This window comes from Vanessa tameamea, chromosome 31, assembly GCF_037043105.1.
Source record: "Vanessa tameamea isolate UH-Manoa-2023 chromosome 31, ilVanTame1 primary haplotype, whole genome shotgun sequence".
Classification (NCBI taxonomy): domain Eukaryota; kingdom Metazoa; phylum Arthropoda; class Insecta; order Lepidoptera; family Nymphalidae; genus Vanessa; species Vanessa tameamea.
In genome coordinates this window covers 2,218,467-2,238,641 of record NC_087339.1, presented here as the reverse complement: position 1 = coordinate 2,238,641, position 20,175 = coordinate 2,218,467, and the positions used below count along the sequence as shown (strand labels likewise).

Below are 20,175 nucleotides of genomic sequence, written 5' to 3'. Positions count from 1 at the left end.
ATCAAAACTTCCCTTGGCAGGAAATACAAAGATAAGCAAAACAATACCAAATCAGCTGTCGGAGTCGTGAGCATCAATATACATAGTATAATAGCCATAAAACCCATATTTGACCATTATTACATAGCTTAACTATTTTTGAATTTTTTTATCCCTATCAACAAAAAAGTTGTATTAAAATAACAAAAATAATGTCTCCCAAGCTGATTCCGATTGTGAATCCTACATATTATACCTATATAAGAATATATCTGAGTTATTTCACTTTTAATATGAAACAAAATTAGGAATGTAGGGATATAACATTTTAAGATATGGCAGTCCCGTATCCTTATGTCAATGTCAAATCAATGTTTTGCAGAAGGACGAAAACAAAGTTTAATTTCTGAAAATTATGAATATTTTAAAATAAAATGTCCGAAGTACCGGTTAAACGTTACCATCGCGAGAAATCCTCAGAATCTGAAGAAGATGTGGATAATTACGAACCTTATATACCTGTTAAGGAAAGAAAGAAACAGAAATTGTTAAAGTTAGGACGTCTCGGCCAAGTTGCCGCTGAGGCCGCTGCTGAAACTAAGAGTTCCAGCGAGAATGACCCAGACGATGAAGGTATAATTAAATTTTTCTATAAAAAAATCATTTTTAACTTTCTTTATTATAATATAACTTTTACGACACAGTTCATCGTGTCTTACTTTAAAAACACAGATATATAAAAAGACAACTTTCTTTGTGATTATTTGGACACGTCCGCTATATACGCTTAGATCCGAAAAAGAAAGTAATAAAAAACATTTTGAACCAATAGTTCAACTATTATTACATCAAATTAACATAAACGAACCCTAGATTTACATATTCCATGCGATTTGCTAATTTTTCTGCTATATTATGCACCACAAACAGTTCTTGATTATAATCTTTATTTATAATACAACACTTTTCATTCAAACTCAACTGATTACATCAAGTTTAATTTTACTTCCAAATTTTCAATAACATCTTTATTTATGTTCAAAACTCAATTTATTTACAAATCCGTTTTTTTGGCTTTTATTTGTGCCAAAAAGGCACAGATCATTTTGCCAATGTCACATGCGATGGAGAAGACACAATAGAGATTGATCGGTGCGGTCGAGATTACAGGCTCAATTTAATTTTGAAGGAATAATTAGACAGAATTAAAAACCCACAACCTAAAACAACACAATAATAATTATTAGATAGAAAATACTTGCTATTTAAAACCAACCAACCACAAAACTATTTACAGCTTAATATTATTACATAACATAACATACATAATCAGCCTGTAAATTTCCCACTGCTAGGCTAAGGCCTCCTCTCCCATTGAGGAGAAGGTATGGAGCATATTCCACCACGCTGCTCCAATGCGGGTTGGTGGAATACACATGTGATAGAATTTCGTTGAAATTAGACACAAGCAGGTTTCCTCACGATGTTTTCCTTCACCGCCGGGCACGAGATGAATTATAAACAAATTAAGCACATGTAAATTCAGTGGTGCCTGCCTGGGTTTGAACCCGAAATCATCGGTTAAGATACATGCATTCTAACCACTGGGCCATCTCGGCTCAATTATATTATACTTAATATTATTACATTTCACAAATCCTTAATGAATATCATATGTTATTCGAGCTCTCAACCAATGATTCACCAATTCAATATCAAATGCTGTTTATTTGTATCCTCTCGGTGTTGGATAAGACTGTACAGACATATTTCTATTTTATCACCTGCGATTCTATCTCATGTAGCTCGTAATGTAAATTCAAATGAGAAGAACCATCAAAAAGGAGTTTTTTTTCTACTTTTTTTTACAAATAAATAAAGATATATCAATAATACCCTATAGGGTAACTAAATATATAAAATAAGAGGAGAAAATAGCCTTTATCTACTCAAACATGAACCTTGATTAAGGATTAATATTTCATTTAATTCAAAAAAATATAAAATATACATACATATATTAACATGACTAATATATGTTAAACTAATCCTGCAGTCATTTAACTTGTTAACTCTTGTCTGAATAGACTCAGTTATTATTAAACAATGCAAGCAAAAATTAAACTACCGCTGGTTCGGAGCAGTAAATACTCTGCCCTGAGAAGAACCAGGCTACGAAACTCAGTGAGATTTATTGATATCAAATTTTGTAAAATTGTATTCTATGGCATTGTCTTGCATGAAAGTATAATACTAATTGCACAATTTGCACAGTTGTCCTTGATTTATTTAAAAATACAATAATTACATCATATAAAACAAAGTCGCTTACCACAGTCTGTGACATTCCTGTGTATGCTTAGATCTTTAAAATTACACAACAGATTTTGATGAACCCCACAAAATAGATCAAAATAAAGTACTACAGAATTGTACACCTGAAAAAGACCTTCAAAAAAGTCCGCGATGATATGTCTATCTTTTAGGGATAACCTACGTTAACCATTTTTATCCTTTAGTTATTTACGAGAAATTATGGCTTAGTTTCGAAGCGATCTTAAGCAATACAGCATTAATCCTTACCCAAAAAGTACCTTAAATACATTGCGCATTTAATATAGATCAATACGGCCCTTTACAGCGTGTAATTTAAATGAATATTTTCGAAGATATTACAGATTTTAAATGCAAGGACATAGCGGTTTATTTTCATAATGACATTTTATAGTATACTAGCTTTTACCCGCGGCTTTGCCCGCGTAGAATATGAATATATTTACAAATTAATTTAAAATGTTACGTTAATGTAATACCTCTTTGAATACCACATTGGCATGAATTTCAACCCTTAGAATGCGAATCAACTCATATTTAATCGGTAGCCCAAAAATAAAATTTCGACCTTCTAACTTCAAAATGATAGACTTCCAGACTAACCTGAATACGAAATGTTAACAACTATTTTGCCCTTTAGGTCTAAAATATCAAGAAACGCTTAAATACGTATCTGTTCATTGTTAATCAGTAGCTCAAAAATAAAGTTTCATGCTTCTAACTTCAAAAATGACGGTCTTCCAAACTATCCTATATACGAAATGTCAAACTCTATTTCTCCACTTTGGCGTAAAATATCCAGAATCGCTTAAATACGTATCAACTCATTTTAATCGGTAGCCCAAAAATAAAATTTCGACCTTCTAACTTCAAAATGATAGACTTCCAGACTAACCTGAATACGAAATGTTAACAACTATTTTGCCCTTTAGGTCTAAAATATCAAGAAACGCTTAAATACGTATCTGTTCATTGTTAATCAGTAGCTCAAAAATAAAGTTTCATGCTTCTAACTTCAAAAATGACGGTCTTCCAAACTATCCTATATACGAAATGTCAAACTCTATTTCTCCACTTTGGCGTAAAATATCCAGAAACGCTTAAATACGTATCAACTCATTTTAATCGGTAGCCCGAAAATAAAATTTCATGCTTCTAACTTAAAAATGACGGACTTCCAGACTAACACCTGTATACGAAATGTCAACCCCTACTTTTTCCTTTTAGGCGTAAAATATTAAGAAACGCTTAAATATGTATCTACTCATTTTTAATCGGTATCCCAAAAATAAAGTTTCATGCTTCTAACTTAAAAAATGACGGATTTCCAGACTAACCTATATAAAAAATGTCCTACCCCTATTAAACCCCTTAGAGGTAGAATATCTAGAAACACTTAAATACGTATATAATCATTTTTAATCAGTATCCCAAAAATAAAGTTTCATATGTTTAGCTTAAAAAATGACGACTTCCATAAAAACTTACAACCCTTATTTCATCCCCTTAGTGGTAGAATATCAAAAAACACTTAAATACGTATTTACTCATTTTTAATCAGTATCCCAAAAATAAAGTTTCATGTTTGTTACTTAAAAAATGGCTGACTCCCATAAAAACTTTCAACCCTTATTTTACCCCCTTAATGTTAGATTATCTAGAAACACTTAAATACGTATCTACTAATTTTTATTCAGTATCCCAAAAATAAAGTTTCATGTTTCTATCTTAAAAATGACGGACTTCTATACAAACTTTCAACCCTTATATCACCCCCGTAGGGGTAGAATATGCAGAAACACTTAAATAAGTATCTACTCCTTTTTAATCAGTATCCCAAAAATAAAGTTTCATGTTTCTAACTTAAAGAAATCCATACGAACGTTCAACCCCTATTTCACCCATTTAGGGGTAGAATATCCAAAATTCGCTCCCGAGTGGGTGTCATGATATTATGTTATTTTATAAGTGTACAGCCTAAAATATAAGTTTTATGCTTCTAGTTCTAAAAATTCTAAACATGACAATACTTTCAACAACTTACAACCTTTCATCCCCCTTTTCAACCCTTTACAGCACTTTTTCCAATTAAAAAGCCTATGTCCTTTCTCAGGCTCTAGACTATTTGTGTACCAAATTTCATTTAAATCGGTCCAGTAGTTTTGGCGTGAAAGCGAGACAGACAGTCAGAGAAACAAAGTTACTTTCGCATTTAGAATATTAGTATGGAAGTATGGATTGTTATTTCAATCGCTAGAGAGCTCCGATAATAACCGCGTCCGATCGCTGCTAAATTCAAAGTGCTACAGGGAGAACCGCGGCATCCGACGCGCCTATAGCACGCTCCCGCCGCACCGGCCGGCCGGTACCACCGCAAACGCTACGTTCCGCAATTTTTAAAACTGTAATATCTTCGAAAATATTCATTTAAATTACATGCTGTAAAGGCCCATATTGATCTATATTGAATGCACAATTTATTTAAGGTACCTAATTGGATAAGGATTAATGCTGTATAGGTTAAAATCGCTTCGAAAATTGGCCAATATTTGTGGTAAAAAATAAATGACAAAAAAATGTTATTGTGGGCTATCTTTAAGAGATAGACATATACCATCGCGGACTTTTTTGTAGACATTTTTGAGGTGTACAATTCTGTAGTACATTATTTTGATCTATCTAGTAGGGTTCAGCCAGCGTTTCCAATGTAAGCGCAAAAAAATGTATAAATTTACGACATCACATTAGAAACTTTTAAAATTATCAGTGTTACTTAACTATATTGTCTATGTATTATATACAAAAACCTTCCTCTCGTATCACTCTATCTATTAAAAAAAACCGCATCAAAATCCGTTGCATAGTTTTAAAGATTTAAGCATAGACAGAAAAAGACAGTCAGCGGCAACAATTTTGTTTTATACTATATAGTGATAACAAATAGGTACAACGCACACAGTTTTCACTCATTAGGAAAGACAAACCGCTATGTCCCTGCGTTTTAAAACTGTAATATCTTCGAAAATATTCATTTAAATTACATGATGTAAAGGGCCATATTGATCTATATTGAGTGCACAATTTATTTAAGGTACCTAATTGTATAAGGATTAATGCTGTATAGGTTAAAATCGCTTCGAAAATTGGCCAATATTTGTGGTAAAAAATAAATGACAAAAAAATGTTATTGTGGGCTATCTTTAAGAGATAGACATATACCATCGCGGACTTTTTTGTAGACATTTTTGAGGTGTACAATTCTGTAGTACATTATTTTGATCTATCTAGTAGGGTTCAGCCAGCGTTTCCAATGTAAGCGCAAAAAAATGTATAAATTTACGACATCACATTAGAAACTTTTAAAATTATCAGTGTTACTTAACTATATTGTCTATGTATTATATACAAAAACCTTCCTCTCGAATCACTCTATCTATTAAAAAAAACTGCATCAAAATCCATTGCGTAGTTTTAAAGATTTAAGCGTACAAAGGGACATAGGGACAGAGAAAGCGACTTTGTTTTATGTAAAGATTTAGTATCAAATAATAATAAAGTGTGTTTATACTATGTAAAGATTTAGTATCAGTACTGCACCCGTACGAAGCCGGGGCTAATGTATAATTTTCTTATTCTTGTTCTAATGATTTCAAAAACGTTTCAGCCTCCCAAGAAGAATGGGGACGACGGTACAATGTGTCTCTATTGGATCAGCACAGCGAGTTAAAAAGGATCGCAGAAGCGAGAGCCCTATCCGCTGCTGAGAGGCAGGCGAAGGAAGAGGAACACATATTGAAAAGCGTCGCTCAGAATACAGCGCTTATGGGGGTTGCGGAATTGGCGAAAGGTACATTTTTAGCAACATTTTTTTTTAATTTTTGTTTTTTTTTTTTGTGGTTTTCTTGTTTTCGCCAACGTCACGTGCGATGGTAAAGATGGAGATTGAACGGTACGATCGAGATTAATGGCTCAATTTTTGAAGGTCTAATAGACCAGAACGTGAAATGACGCCAATTTAAATTTGAATCAGATTGAACTGCGATTATTTGATGAGCAGGTCGTATCTTTTTTTTATGATAAAGGTTGGCTTTATGCAAGCCTCTGTGCAGGTTTACTTGGTGGTAGGGCTTCCACCACCACTCATCAGATATTTCTAGCAGCGCTAATTTGTCTATGGGCGATGGTGACTACATACAACATCAGGTGGACCATTTGTTCGTCCGCTTACCGATACCATAAAAAAAAAAAGTGGATCTATTGCTCGTTCGTCTACCTATACTAAAAAAAAAACCGAAAAATCCGCCACCGCCTCGGAATGAAACATCCGGGAGATCCTGTAAAAGGAACTCAACGAGAGTATCCGTATTTATTTTATTTTCCAACAATTTTTTTTAAAGTTGAAATTTCATATTTATTTTTGAAACGGCTTGGAGGTGGTCGTTTCATTCGTAGTGTTTTCCATGTTTCCTATTTGTTGTCGACGAAATGAGATTCGAGTATAGATGTACGTATGTATGGCAGTATTGTAATTTGGCAGGACTTAATTATTGCGACGATATTACGATGCGAAGTTTAGATGGAGACTAACTACAGAACACAATGATTTATTTTTCGTCGATCTGTTTCTAGGTGCCAAATATGGACAGTGGTATTTGCTTATATTAATAACGTAATATGTAGGCACTGCGTGTTATCATCCAAGAAGTCATAATTAGTCCTTTACACACAAACGTCCCTCAACGATTTTGTTTTGTTAATTTTCCATTTTCCAATCGAATGGTTTTGATGGTTAAGTCTAACTTTCTGTTGTAAAAGTGTATACATTTCCCATAAAAGAGTTACTAACCCCGTAAAGTCGGGTGATATTAATAGTATACTATCCTACTAAAGTTTTTTATATTTTTACGACCAAACAACACATTATCAAGAGTTTTGGCATTACAAAAAAACGCCTTCTCATTTTGGTTGTTAAAATAATTGATTCCAGGTATCCAATACTCGGAACCGATAAAAACGTCCTGGCGCGCTCCGCGCTGTGTCCTCGATCTGCCGGAATCACGACACGATCTCGTTCGACAAGATCTACGTATCTTGGTCGAAGGCGAAGATGTTCCACCACCGATAAAGACGTTTCAGCATATGAAGTTTCCAAAAGGTACGTCAATAATCAAACTCTCGACCTATTCTAGTCGTCTACACGAAATAATTAATAGAAATATTTATTCATTGCGAAAAGCTAGTAGCAAAATGTCTAAGATCAAATTTTCTAAAATGTCAACAAATTTCAGGTATCCTCCGTGGTCTAGAAGCAAAAGGTATCAAGAGCCCAACCCCCATCCAAGTCCAGGGTATACCAGCTGTTCTCAGCGGTAGGGACATGATCGGCATAGCCTTCACCGGTTCCGGGAAGACGTTGGTCTTCACTCTGCCCATTATCATGTTCTGTGTCGAACAGGAGGTCAAAATGCCGTTTATACGGTAAGTGGTAGCTTAAACGGTGAGCGTGACGAGTGTCAATGTGCAAGCTAATGGGTAGGTACCAAAACAGCACTTCGCGATGCAATCGTTGTGTTCCGGTTTAAAGGCCGAGTGAGGCAGTGCAGCCCCATCTTAAGTTCCCGTGTTCAAGGAGTGTTCTAACAATCTATCCTCGACACCAAAAAAATATTTCAATGGTCTAAGACTTGACCAATATCGGTGAGGCGTTTGGGTTTTTTCATCATTTCATTTCATTTCATTTTCGTCATCATTGGTCGAGATTTAATAATGTTCGTTGTCGATTCATGAATTACGTTTTGAATGTCGTCGAAGTCACGTAACTTTGGAAGTGAATTTAAAGTGTATATAAGTAGTTAAGTGTAATAGTGTTGTATTATAAATAGGGATGTATTGATCGAGAACTGTTTGTAGTGCATATAGCCGAGCTGTTAGCGAATCTCATGGAATATGTTAATCTAAGGTTTTTTTTCTGTACCTTCGATGGGAATATTATCTATACGTATAATAAAATTGGGCTGTCTGTTTGTAATATTGAAATAACCGCGTTTTAATAAATGCATATAATAAATGCATATGCCAAAATAACAATTTTTTCTTCTTTGTCTGTCTGTCTGTCTGTCTGTTTGTTCCGGCTAATCTATGCAACGGCTGATTTTGACTGGACTTTCTCTGGCAGATAGCTGATGTATTAAAGGGTGACTTTGGCACACGAAGACGCGGGCACAGCTACAATCGAATAAATATATATATATATAACCTAATTCAGCATATATATATATATATATAAATTCTTGTTTGTATATAGTTAATAAGTCTTATGTAAATAAATATTTAGAGCGAATTAAAAATTATATCAGCTGTTTAATTATTTTCAACAGAAACGAAGGTCCATATGGTCTGATAATCTGCCCATCAAGGGAACTCGCTAAACAGACTCACGATATAATACTGCACTTCGTGAAACACTTGAAGATGACCGGGAGCCCTGAAATAAGGAGCTGTTTGGCGATCGGAGGTCAGTGTCAGGGTTCAGTTCATGGAGAACTAGTTGTAACTGCGCTCGCATTATAGAGGTTGTTCGTTGGGTGTTAGACATTAAACGTATCCTATGTCATGCTTTGGGTCGAAATTTCATCGAATTCGGTTCAGTAGTCAGTTTTGAAATTAATGTTACATAATTTCAATTTTTTTTAATTTATATGTTCACTGTAATTTATAAATTTTTGATTATTATATAAAATAGCACCAGACTGCATTGATATATAAATGTTACGAGCACGCCGTGTGCACAAGCTTAGGAATGTTGTCTAGCTCAAAGTTGTGTAAGTCCTTAATTCTAATGTATGTTCTGATTGTATTCTGTTTGTGTACCTAGAAATAAATAAATAAGTATTTTGTTGAAAGAGCAACAGACAGACAGAGTTACTTTCGTATTTATAATATTAGTATATAAAAAAAAATGTTTACAGTAAAAATATGAATTAAAATTGCTATTTAAAGTATAATTTGTCATCGCAATATTTGGAAGTGATAACTTCTTATGGGAGGGTAAACCGCTTCGTTACGTAACGCGTTACGGCGCCAGTCGGCCTGGCTTCCTTTTCTCTTACGCAGCGGTAGGCAGGCAATAACTATACTAATAATGTACATACAGAAAATACTAATGTACATATTCAACAATTGTAACTATGTAATAATCAATAAAAGATTATATTTACGTTATCATACAATTTAAATAATAACCTGAGCTTTTTTCGAACAATTTCAATATTATATAGTTCAACTTAGTTTTAACTTACCGGGCGTCCCGAGGCGGACATTATTTTTAATGTAATCGTTGTCAATTGTCTAAATTTATACAGCCAAGCGTTTTGCATTCAGCCAATGATATTGTACGTAGGTGTAGCCGTGTCAGAATGCATGGAAGTGGTTCAAAGGGGGGTGCATATCATGGTAGCGACCCCCGGACGTCTAATGGACATGCTGGACAAGAAAATGGTAAGGAAACATCGGATTATAAATTCTCAACGGGAAGATTTTACGAAATGACACCTCAGCTCCAGTGAGTGTTGTCCCGGTCGAGATTCTGCCATATTGTTAATGTAAATCTACCGTTTCGAAAAGCACATACACACATGTATACGTTTTTACAACAGGATCCCAGAAAACGTTCAAAGTTATTCAATTATAAAATTCAAAAGAATCGTTAAAGAGCGTTTGTGTGCTAAAGGATATTACAACACTAATGGCTTTTTAGTTGACTGCACACCTTGGGAATGAAATGATCGCCTCCAGGCTATTTCAAATAGCTAAAATATAATTATCATTGTACATAACAATGGTTCTTCTCAGGTCCGAGGTGCTAAATTCCGAACCGACTGACTTTGACATTCTACCGCGAAGAACCGCCAAGAAACTCAAAGGCACTCTTTTCCACCATTTTAATCGGAATACGTTCAGTAAAGTACAATTAAATATATATATGTATATATCTTGGCTAGATGTCAATAAATATAAATAAAAATGTCCATCCTTTTTTTATTTTTAATACAATCTTGTATTGAGTAATTACAATGATTTTTTGTACGTGAACTCAAAACTCGGTTCCCAAGATTTTTGTCATTTTTAGGGATGGTCGATATTCGTTCTCGCCCAACGGTACTCATTTAAAAAAAAAAATGGTCACAGAAAAAAAAAATCTTCATTTTTCCAGGTGAGGCTGAATGTCTGTCGGTATCTTTGCATGGACGAAGCTGATAGGATGATCGACATGGGTTTCGAGGAAGACGTCCGGACGATATTCTCGTACTTCGCTGGTCAGCGGCAGACCCTGCTGTTCAGCGCGACCATGCCCAGGAAAATACAGAACTTCGCAAGGTTTGGATAGAATAAGTATATTAATATACAAACGGTTGGGTAAAACCCCTTGGGTTACTGTCCTCCCCACTGCTAGCGCAAGCTTAAAGTTTAATCGGAGGGGTAAATGGTATTACTATTACTTCAAAGGGGGACAATACGAGTAATTTCAAAAAATACGGTTAGAGAACTCGAGGTTCTGGTATCAAGTTCCGATGTGGACCACCGAAATGTTTTTGGAGGATATCTAATAGAAATTCCTTGTTTATGACACATCCATAAACAAAAGACGTCGTTTCACGTGCAACATACTAGATGTCGCATAGATAATTTTAGCGCCCCCCCCCCCCCAGGTCGGCGCTGGTGAAGCCGGTGACGGTGAACGTGGGCCGCGCGGGCGCGGCGTCGCTGAGCGTCCGGCAGGAGCTGGAGCCCGTGAAGGCGGAGGCGCGCACCGTGCACCTGCTGCACTGCCTGCAGAAGACTCCGCCCCCCGTGCTCGTGTTCGCCGAGCGCAAGCAGCACGTCGACGCCATCCACGAGTACCTGCTGCTCAAGGGTGAGGAGCACACACAATTTCAGAGTACCAATGGTCATTTTTTTTAAATAAAGATTCTTTAGGTAGGTATATTACCTTTAGGTATTTTCAGGTAGCCTTTTTCGATTCACATGGACCGTACAGTAAAACCTTTGAAGGACTCACAAGAGGCAAAACCCCGAGTAACTCGTGTTCTTTCAAGAATCTGGTTGATATATTTAAAAATAATCCTGTCTAGTAGCACGTCAGGATGTCCATGTTGATTTCCAAGATCAAATCCTTCAATTAATTAAAAATAAACAACAGACACAGTAGACTCCGAGCTGATATTCGACCAAGGAGACGTTATTATTTCTCTGCCTCGTTGGTCTAGCGGTAAAAATTAAGGCCACAAAGTCCGATTTCCCGGGTTCATACCCCAGATCGCGCCGGATAAATGTTATTTGGTGTTTGTTATCAAGAAATACTTAGTAACAGCCCGGAGCGTGAAGTTTGAAGCGTTCATCCCGTGCCTCGGAACGTACGCTAATCCGCTCTACGTCTGAACTGTATCCGGTCGTGTCGAATTTGCTGTCCTATCGGACTTAAAGTAGAATAGCTATGTCCTGCGTAGGCTGACATTGGACGCCTTTGACCTTTGAGATTTGACGCCGTGACCGAAATCGGTCAAGATGACATCATCATCACCATCATCACCGTCGTCATCACCACCGTCATCATCACCGTCGTCATCACCACCGTCGTCATCACCGTCGTCATCACCACCGTCGTCATCACCACCGTCGTCATCACCACCGTCGTCATCACCGTCGTCGTCATCACCGTCGTCATCACCACCGTCGTCATCACCACCGTCGTCATCACCACCGTCGTCATCACCACCGTCGTCATCACCGTCGTCATCACCACCGTCGTCATCACCACCGTCGTCATCACCACCGTCGTCATCACCACCGTCGTCATCACCACCGTCGTCATCACCACCGTCGTCATCACCGTCGTCGTCATCACCGTCGTCATCACCACCGTCGTCATCACCACCTTCGTCATCACCACCGTCGTCATCACCACCGTCGTCATCACCACCGTCGTCATCACCGTCGTCGTCATCACCGTCGTCATCACCACCGTCGTCATCACCACCGTCGTCATCACCACCGTCGTCATCACCACCGTCGTCATCACCACCGTCGTCATCACCACCGTCGTCATCACCGTCGTCGTCATCACCGTCGTCATCACCACCGTCGTCATCACCACCGTCGTCATCACCACCGTCGTCATCACCACCGTCGTCATCACCGTCGTCGTCATCACCGTCGTCATCACCACCGTCGTCATCACCACCGTCGTCATCACCGTCGTCGTCATCACCGTCGTCATCACCACCGTCGTCATCACCACCGTCGTCATCACCACCTTCGTCATCACCGTCGTCATCACCACCGTCGTCATCACCACCTTCGTCATCACCTTCGTCATCACCACCGTCGTCATCACCACCGTCGTCATCACCACCGTCGTCATCACCATCGTCGTCATCACCACCGTCGTCATCACCACCGTCGTCATCACCACCGTCGTCATCACCGTCGTCGTCATCACCGTCGTCGTCACCACCGTCGTCATCACCACCGTCGTCATCACCACCGTCGTCATCACCATCGTCGTCATCACCACCGTCGTCATCACCACCGTCGTCATCACCACCGTCGTCATCACCACCGTCGTCATCACCATCGTCGTCATCACCACCGTCGTCATCACCACCGTCGTCATCACCACCGTCGTCATCACCACCGTCGTCATCACCACCGTCGTCATCACCGTCGTCGTCATCACCGTCGTCGTCACCACCGTCGTCATCACCACCGTCGTCATCACCACCTTCGTCATCACCTCCGTCATCACCACCGTCGTCATCACCACCGTCGTCATCACCACCGTCGTCATCACCATCGTCGTCATCACCACCGTCGTCATCACCACCGTCGTCATCACCACCGTCGTCATCACCGTCGTCGTCATCACCGTCGTCATCACCACCGTCGTCATCACCACCGTCGTCATCACCACCGTCGTCATCACCACCGTCGTCATCACCGTCGTCGTCATCACCGTCGTCATCACCACCGTCGTCATCACCACCGTCGTCATCACCACCGTCGTCATCACCACCTTCGTCATCACCACCGTCGTCATCACCACCGTCGTCATCACCACCGTCGTCATCACCACCGTCGTCATCACCACCGTCGTCATCACCACCGTCGTCATCACCGTCGTCATCACCACCGTCGTCATCACCACCGTCGTCATCACCACCGTCGTCATCACCACCTTCGTCATCACCACCGTCGTCATCACCACCGTCGTCATCACCACCGTCGTCATCACCACCGTCGTCATCACCACCGTCGTCATCACCACCGTCGTCATCACCACCGTCGTCATCACCACCGTCGTCATCACCACCGTCGTCATCACCACCGTCGTCATCACCACCGTCGTCATCACCGTCGTCGTCATCACCGTCGTCATCACCACCGTCGTCATCACCACCGTCGTCATCACCACCGTCGTCATCACCACCGTCGTCATCACCACCGTCGTCATCACCATTATTATTATAACTATAACTGTGTGCTTCAGGTGTGGAGGCTGTGGCCATTCACGGTGGCAAGGATCAAGAAGAACGATCTCGTGCTGTAGAAGCCTTTAGAAAAGGAGAGAAGGACGTGCTCGTGGCTACGGACGTCGCTAGCAAAGGTACTTTAACTAATATAGAGCTCCGACTGTGAAAGCCCCTTTTGGTAGATCCCACCTTATCATAAGATATTCTACCGTATATATCGTACCGAATTAAAAAAACCCCCTTCCAGGTCTGGACTTCGAGAACATCCAGCACGTGATCAACTACGACATGCCGGAGGACATCGAGAACTACGTGCATCGCATCGGTCGTACTGGACGAGCCGGTGGGGGGGGAGTCGCCACCACGCTCTTGGGCAGAGCCGCTGACACCAGTGTGCTGCGAGACCTCGCACACCTACTCACTGAGGCCGGCCAACGGGTGAGTGGATACCTCCTGTACTCCACGTGACTGTACCGTAGAATCCTTCACTAGACCACTTGACTACAGCATAGACTCCTGTACTACATCACGTTACTGGGCTTCAGTCTCCTGTACTAGATCCCTTGACTATAGCGTAGACTCCTGTACTACATCATGTTACTGCACTGCAGCCTCCTGTACTAGACGCCGTGATTAAAGGATAATCTCCTGTACGTATAATTTTTCAATTTCCAGGTACCGGCATTCCTACTAGACATGATCGGAGAACCAGATGTACCGATGGCAGACGGCCAAGGCTGTTCCTACTGCGGTGGTCTTGGACACAGGATTACTGGTATGAGCCCGGACTACATAAATGTCTATTATTATAAATTGTTTGAAATTGCTGTCAAATGGTTTAGTTATAATGAAAAATACGTGTGCGCCTCGGTACACCCGACAGAAGTGATAACTTAAACTGTTCTAAATACGGCAGTGGGTTAGAGTGAGAGGGGAAATACCCGCCTACCGCTGCCATATCCGTAAGAGAAAGGAAAGCCAGACAGACTGACGCCGTAACGCGTTACGTAACGAAGCGGTTTAGCCTCCCATAAGAAGCTCACTTCAAAATGGCTCCGAATTTTTATTGAACAAAATCATGTTTAAGCCAATCAGACTCTTACCGAATAACGAAAATATATTCCAATGGCATGAGGAGTTAAGATAAACAAACCTTAGATTAACACATTCCATGAGATTCGTTAACAGCTCGGCTATATGCACTACAAACAATTCTGGATCGATACATCCCTATTTATAATACAACACTATTACACTTAACCAGTTTAATTTTACTTCCAAAGTTACGATAGCTAACTTCTCTAACATTCATAACGTTTAACGAATCCACAATGGACACCACGATTAAATCTCGAGCAATGACGTCACGGCAGTTCAAGGTCAAAGTTTTGCTTATCTGTGCTTCTAGTATTGTGAATTTATATTGAATACTAGGTAAGGCTCTTAGGGTAAGGCGATCATAGATTCCAGTTATAAAAAAGTAGAGTACGTCCTTGGGGTTCAAGCTTGATTCAAAGCAAAATTCATCAAAGCCAACTACTCAGGTGTGCTGGTGCTTTCTCTAATTCGATGGGACAAAGACCGCAAAGAATTGCTTTACGTGCTGTCTGAGGCACGGGTTTGTACACAATTCCAACTTTTAGACCCCGGGCCGTTACTGGGAACTTTTTTGATGAAACCGACTTAGGATTTGAATCCGGGACCTCGGAGTCTGCGGACATAAATCTGGCCACAAGACCAGCGAGGCAGTCAATGGCGATGTATACGGGTTTACAACAGATTCCCAGGAAAATTCGGTTCAATAGTTTAACCGTGAAAGCGCAACAGACAGAGTTACTTTAGCGTTTATATTAGTAAATATAACTTAACATATAACAATTATATATTTATATTTTGTTACAGAATGTCCGAAACTCGAAGCTGTCCAGAACAAACAGGCATCGAATATTGGAAGACGAGATTACTTGGCGAATACCGCGGCCGATTATTAGTGTATATTTGATAGTATTATTAATAAATGTTTAATACGATATTTGAATGTTTTATTTCGAAATTGTAATACGTATTATTAGAAGAAAATTCAAATCAAAAGTAGCAACACTGCGACCGGCTATATAAGGACGACAGTTGGCGGCACTCGCCCATCCGCTTAGCGGTCGTTAAGTAATGCGAAAGTTCTGTCCGAATATCTAGCAATTGTTCATTTTATTTGCTTACCTTTTCACAGATTGTAAATGTCCGTTGGCCGCCATTAAAATATTTTTAAAAAAATATTTCGTGTTTCTATTAATAATAATAATAATATATATATTCAAAAAGTGAACGTGTACTTATTTTTATTTTATTAAAAATAAATTTTAATTGCAATCAAAAAATTACTTTAAGACAATAATTATTATTACGAAAATAAACATTGTATTCCTAAAATAAGACAAGGTCTATTATTATTATTATTCTCTCCCCTCGGACCTCGCCAACGAGTAGACGTGTCCTTAAACTGTGTCGCTAAGTTCTATTTTATTTATTAAATTTACTTATTCCTAAAATACTTAAAACAAAAATAGGAGAGCATAAATCTCGAAGAGGTTTCATCAACGATCAAAAATATAACGCTTGCAAGCAAGAACGTGACGGCTAGCATCAAGCCCCGCCCCTTTCTTCACCAACTGCTGCAGCTTCGTCCGCAATTAGACAGCGCAAACAACATCGTCCGCCACAACATCACCGACCGAGGCCACGCCTACTGCTATTGTCTACGATCATCGCTGTAATACGTATGTTAACTTAACTTATGAGCTCCTGGTACATAGTGGTTTACTGTGTCGTATTGAAGTGACCTTATAACTCGCTAGTGTCAAAGACTATCTTCATTCGTTAGTGCAGTATTTGTTAAATTTGTGGAAGCCTTTTCGCCTTATTTTATTTTTATCCAATTACATTACAACATGTACAAAACACCACCTAATTCGTCTACAACGTATAATTCACCTTCGCGCTCAGAGTCAGATATACGCAAGCTATATCATGACGAACAGTTGTTACCGGACTTATCTACGACCCAAAGAGCCAAACGTCGTCGCTCCCCAAGTGTTGAATTGGCTAATGACCTTTCACTTTTCAAAGAAGAAATCAAAGATTTACTAAAACAAGTAACCTCTTCTTATAATACGCGCATGGATAAATTAGAAAATCATATTCTCGAGATTAAAAACCAATACTCAAACATTGAGACTACAAATAACGAAATTGAAAAATCTGTAAATTACATATCTGAACAATTAACTTTATTGCAGTCGAAAATCAGCTTCCTCGAAAAAGAGAGATGTGATACGTCTATTCAATTGTCAAAAATTGAAGACAAACTGGATTCGCTCGACCGTAACGTTAATAAAACCTGCATAGAGTTGCGTAATATACCTAAAAAACAGAGAGAATCGAAAGATAATCTATTTGCCATAATTGAATATCTTTCTAAAGCGTTAAATATAAACTTAAAAACATCCGATGTTCGGGATGTGATAAGACAACCCTCAAAAAAAGAAAATAAGTCATCCAGTATAGTTGTTGAATTTACAAATACCTTGATTAAATCGCATTTCATAAGCTCTGCAAAGGAACACAACAAACGTAATCCAGCCGATAAATTAAACACCACGCATATTGGCCTTAATGGCCCCAAGTCACCAATTTATGTTGCTGAACACCTGACGTTGCAAGCAAGAAGACTGTACTTTGTTCCTCGAAATTTTGCTAAATCACATCAATTTAATTACTGTTGGACGTCAAATGGACGAATTATGCTGAGAAAGGATAACGATAGTCCCTATATTGTTGTTAAAAATGAAATGCAGCTCCAACAAGTTGTCAGTTCTCCGACAATGTGACTATTTAGATTCATATTTTTCTTTCGTTACTATATAATGCATGCTCTTAATTTATTACTTAGTGATTTTATATGTTATAAAACGATTTATATTAAACACACTTTACACACACTTACACGCACTACACACACTCAATCAACGCTGCAAACACAGTTGCTCATCTCATATTTTTCTAAATATAAACTAATTACCTGCGTAGGATACCGATCAACCACTATTGATGATAAATTATTTACCACAAATCTTGCCTTACCCAACTGTATGGGAAACTTACATTATTATTTACTTATTACTACTTTTGTTTTTATAGACCACCAGTTTTCCCCACTTTTCTACACAAATACTTTCTATAACTTCAAATGGATAGTCATATCAATACTTTAATACATAATGTAGACGATTTTTCTGTATCTGATATTCATACATGTATGCCTGAGCATTCAAATTCTTTTCTTATAAATTCTGAAAAGTATACGAAAATTTTAACTCAAAATATTAGGTCCATCAATTGCAACTTTCTCGACTTCCTTACCTTCACAGAGCGCATTCCATTTGACAATGACATGTTAGTCTTGACTGAATGCTGGCTACCATGTAAAAATAATACACATATTCCTAATATCCAAAACTACACTTCACTTCAGACAATTAAACATTTAAATCAAAGTGACGGTGTTGTTGTCTACGTAAAATCCGATCTTTCCTTTACATACCATGAACCTGATTTTCAAAATTCAGCCTCTGGCCTAATAATTATTCTTAACTCCAACACTGCTATTCTTTGTATATATCGATCACCATCTCATGGCAATATTGACTCTTTTATTTCTTGCCTCAATATTATTCTTCCCTGTCTTGATAAATACAAATCAGTTATAATTACAGGCGATATTAACATAGATATAAAACCTTCTTCTTTAGATTCGCGTTCCCAGGATTATCTTAACACCCTTGCTTACCATGGCCTCCTACCCGCTCACACTTTGCCAACAAGAGGCAACAGTTGTTTAGATCATGTCATATTACGCTCAGAGTCTCCGGCCAAAACACTCATATTTAATTCATCCATCACTGACCATTCTTCAACTCTCATTGGTCTTGCAAATCGTAATTGTCTTAATCACTCGAGTTATATTACAAACAAAATATCCAAAACAAATTAGGAAAAATTAGATAATGTTTTGAAAAGTCTAAATCTTCACTCTATAACCTCTATTTCAAATCCGGATATTGCTACTGATAAACTTGTTAAGTCCCTATCTTTAGCAATCGCTGAATGTACAACAGTCTTAAAGGTCCCAAGAAGAAAGAGAACATTAAAACCATGGATCACTCAGGGTTTATTGAAGTATATGCGAAATCGTGACATGATGCACAAAGAATCTCAAAAATTTCCTAATAATGAAATTCTCAACATAACATACAAACGATACAGAAATTTTTGTTCAAAGATTCTAAAAAAGGCAAAAAGATTATATGACAGTCAAGAAATTAATAAAGCAGGCAATAACACTAAGAAACTCTGGGAAACTCTTAATAAAATATGCTTTACTTCTAAAATTAAACATCATAGTTCACAATTATTACTGAATGATTCTACTCCGCTACAAGCATGCAACAATATAAATGAGTTTTTTGTCAATGTCGGTTCTAATCTAGCTGACAAAATTAATGATAACATTGATGATACAATTTTATCTTCACTCGCACCCTCAGCAAATAACCTATCCTCTTTTGTTATGGAACAAACAGATTCTGATGAAATTGTTACTATTATAAAAGGCTTACGATCAAATTCCACTACTGGTTGGGATGGCATATCATCGGTCATACTTAATAGGTACTCACAAACTCTGGCACCTATCCTATCTCATATTTTTAATCAATGCTTCCACATGGGCATCTTTCCAAGATCATTCAAGAAGGCCATAGTAATTCCTATATTCAAAGGTGGAGATATGAAATCTATAAATAATTACCGTCCTATTGCAATATTAACAGCCTTATCGAAGGTTCTTGAACGTTTAGTTTATAAAAGACTTGTTTGCTATTTCGAACAATATGATCTAATTTCTTCCCAACAATTTGGTTTTAGGAAAAACAAAAGTACAACAGATGCCGTCCATGAGCTTACCAATTATGTAGTCGAACATCTCAATAACGGACACAAAGCTTTGACAGTATTCCTAGACCTTACCAAAGCATTTGACACCGTTTCTATTCCCACACTCCTATCGAAACTTGAGAGACTAGGTGTTAGGAGTACTCAAAACAATTTTTTTCGCAGCTATCTTACTAATCGTTCTCAAATTACCAAAATCAGCAACCATTTTAGTGATGAGCTGTCAATTTCTTACGGCGTTCCACAGGGTAGTATTTTGGGGCCAATTCTATTTCTTATTTATATAAATGACCTTTGTGGAATGCATATACCCAATGGACAAATTGTC

The 20,175-nt window shown here is 38.3% G+C and overlaps 1 protein-coding gene across 1 annotated transcript; it reads left to right on the top strand.

Moving 5' to 3' along the window:
• Positions 1-322: 322 nt before the first annotated feature.
• On the top strand, positions 323-15,873 carry LOC113404299 (ATP-dependent RNA helicase abstrakt). Its single transcript, XM_064220078.1, has 12 exons — positions 323-612; positions 5,978-6,160; positions 7,301-7,468; positions 7,602-7,791; positions 8,691-8,827; positions 9,713-9,810; positions 10,526-10,689; positions 11,022-11,227; positions 13,859-13,975; positions 14,089-14,279; positions 14,517-14,616; positions 15,744-15,873. Exons 1-12 carry the CDS (start codon positions 414-416, stop codon positions 15,830-15,832), a joined length of 1,842 nt encoding a protein of 613 aa, XP_064076148.1. The 5' UTR covers positions 323-413; the 3' UTR covers positions 15,833-15,873.
• Positions 15,874-20,175: the final 4,302 nt, after the last annotated feature.

What these genes read in the sequence shown, in the direction of transcription:
- LOC113404299 (XM_064220078.1), top strand. Translation starts at nt 414, where the DNA reads ATGTCCGAAGTACCGGTTAAACGTTACCATCGCGAGAAATCCTCAGAA. An exon ending in AAAATACAGAACTTCGCAAG is followed by an intron (nt 10,690 to 11,021) that starts GTTTGGATAGAA and finishes CCCCCCCCCCAG; the next exon opens with GTCGGCGCTGGTGAAGCCGG. An exon ending in TCACTGAGGCCGGCCAACGG is followed by an intron (nt 14,280 to 14,516) that starts GTGAGTGGATAC and finishes TTCAATTTCCAG; the next exon opens with GTACCGGCATTCCTACTAGA.